We start from the raw sequence: 2,265 nt of genomic DNA on the forward strand, positions 1-2,265 counted from the left end.
CTATCGCGCGCCGCCCTGTATAGCGAGGACATATGACGTAACGCACGACCACCAAAGTGGCGTTTTACAAACGGCCTCCTCTGCATAAAACTCGTACGGAATAGTTATGATAAGGGAGACGTTTCTGTAATGTGGGGGGAGGAGTTTTTCAACCGGTGGCCGGTTCTGAAAGCGGCGTAGCAGAAACGAGGCCGGTTCTGAGAGAAATTGTGGCGGCGTTTGTTAACCGGCCAATCATCACTACTTGCACGACCTGTTGCAATCATGGTTTCAGCTAAATTTACCAAGAAATTAAGAAAAGGCAGTTTTGGATTATTACGCAACTCTACAAATAATCCAAGCATTCACAGCGGAAGTCAAAAGAAGCGTATAAAACACTTTTTTCCACCATTTCAGTGACTTCCTGTCAATATCGTATAACCCGGTGAACTGATCTGACAAGTCTACACCGCCCATATTGGCGTTATAAAATCCTATTGCTTCCGGGCACTCCACATTTATTTTGGATCCATCTATGGATCTTCGGGTTACCTCAATTTTTACATCTCTATGGCAACTGCTAAGTACCAATACTTCTTTCGTGTCCTTCCAAAGAAATCCTATCGTCCCGTTGTCATTATGCATGCTTTCAATTTCTCCCTTTCTCCTTTTTCTCTTTTCAAACTTAGGCATGTTCTTTCTTGACGCAATGCACGTTCCGACTGCTGGAAATGGCAACTGATCTAATAAATCTACAGAAGTGAAAAAGCGATCAAAACAAAAAGACACATTTGGCTCTCCGACTGTATCTGTAAGTTTTCTTACAACTCTTTCACCTAAAGTACCATCAAGGACTTCAGCTTCCTTCCCAGAGTAAATGTTAAAGTCGTAAACGTAACCAGACTTAGCATCACACCGTTGCCAAATTTTAATACCTCGTTTTATTGGCTTCAAAGGTAGGTATTGCTTGAGAGTCGATCTGCCTTTGAATTTGGTCATTGATTCGTCAATGGATTGGTGTGAAGATTCTGTTCTTATTTCAGCAAAAGTTTTTTTCAGACAGTTGACGACATCTTCAATGTAGTACAACTTGCTGCACTTGTCAGGTTTTTTGGGTGAACTGAAGTAAAGTTTACTAACTAACAACTGAAACCTGTCCCTTGAAATGGCTGATTTTATAGCATCATTTCCCAACGACTTATTAGAAGACCAATAATGATGCATTGCAGGGACCTTATTGTAGGCCATAATTAGAAGGCAGCCTATCACAATTTTTATTTCATGAGCATCTGTTAGTATTTGCTTTTTTTTAGTGGTTTCTTCTAAAATTTTCAAACGCTCGTTGGTACACTGCGCGATGTAGTGGAACAAACTGTTAGGAAATAATTTCATAAATATGTGTAGTTCTGAAGACCCTCTATTCAAATCAGCTAGAATAGAGCAGACTCTTTCTTCTGGAATGCTGAAACGGGGGACAAAGTTCTCATCAACTTTATTCCATCCAACTAAGTTAGGTTTTTTTTGGTTGATGTTGCGGAAGTAGCGTCAATAACATCTGACTGTTCGCTTTCATTCTCTGACGAGCTAGATGTCTCCAAATTGCAATCGTGATTAGCAGATGAGTTTTTGGCAGCAATTTATTTTTATATTTCTTCTTAATAATACGTTTTTTCTTAGGTATTATTTCAAAATCTGAGTCGCTATCTGACTTATGCTCAGACTCGATATATTCAGATCTACTATCTTCGAATGGATCCTGAATAGACTCAATATCGGATAGATTTTCGGCCAACACCTCTAATTCTTGGCGGGTCAAATACCTCCTAAAATTAAAATAAAAGTTGTAGTTTCTATACTACCGGGACACATATAACCCACTATAAAATACTGGTGGGACACATATGTCCCGGAACCCCCAAACAGAAAATATTGTGCAAATAAACGACGTGAATTTACAAAAATGTGTTAATTTCAACTTACCTTGCCATTATAACAACACTGTAACAAGATTGTTAAATTGTGGCACAATAATACGATAATTACTGGCAATAACACATGCACTATACGCAACGCGACGTACACCATAATAAATTTTGAGGTTAACTAAGACTGGTGTTAATAAGGTGGACTGTTGTGTACGCGAATATATACCTAGTACTAGCAGCACGGTTGTGACAGTTTGAATAGGGATTTATAATGCATTGGTATGCTTGCAGTGTTTTTTAAAATTTCCTTGGAACATATATAACCCATTAGTATTTTTAAAGCAGAAAAAATTATATTGTA

General features: G+C 38.4%; 1 protein-coding gene across 1 annotated transcript; it reads right to left on the minus strand.

The window, feature by feature from the left end:
• Positions 1 to 315: 315 nt before the first annotated feature.
• LOC108913600 (piggyBac transposable element-derived protein 4-like) lies at positions 316 to 1,967 on the minus strand. The gene is made up of 3 exons (XM_018719167.1): positions 1,960 to 1,967; positions 1,540 to 1,802; positions 316 to 1,484 (listed from the first exon to the last, which is right to left on the minus strand). Exons 1-3 carry the CDS (start codon positions 1,965 to 1,967, stop codon positions 316 to 318), a joined length of 1,440 nt encoding a protein of 479 aa, XP_018574683.1.
• Positions 1,968 to 2,265: the final 298 nt, after the last annotated feature.

Source organism: Anoplophora glabripennis, unplaced genomic scaffold, assembly GCF_000390285.2.
Source record: "Anoplophora glabripennis isolate ALB-LARVAE unplaced genomic scaffold, Agla_2.0 scaffold590, whole genome shotgun sequence".
Taxonomy (NCBI): domain Eukaryota; kingdom Metazoa; phylum Arthropoda; class Insecta; order Coleoptera; family Cerambycidae; genus Anoplophora; species Anoplophora glabripennis.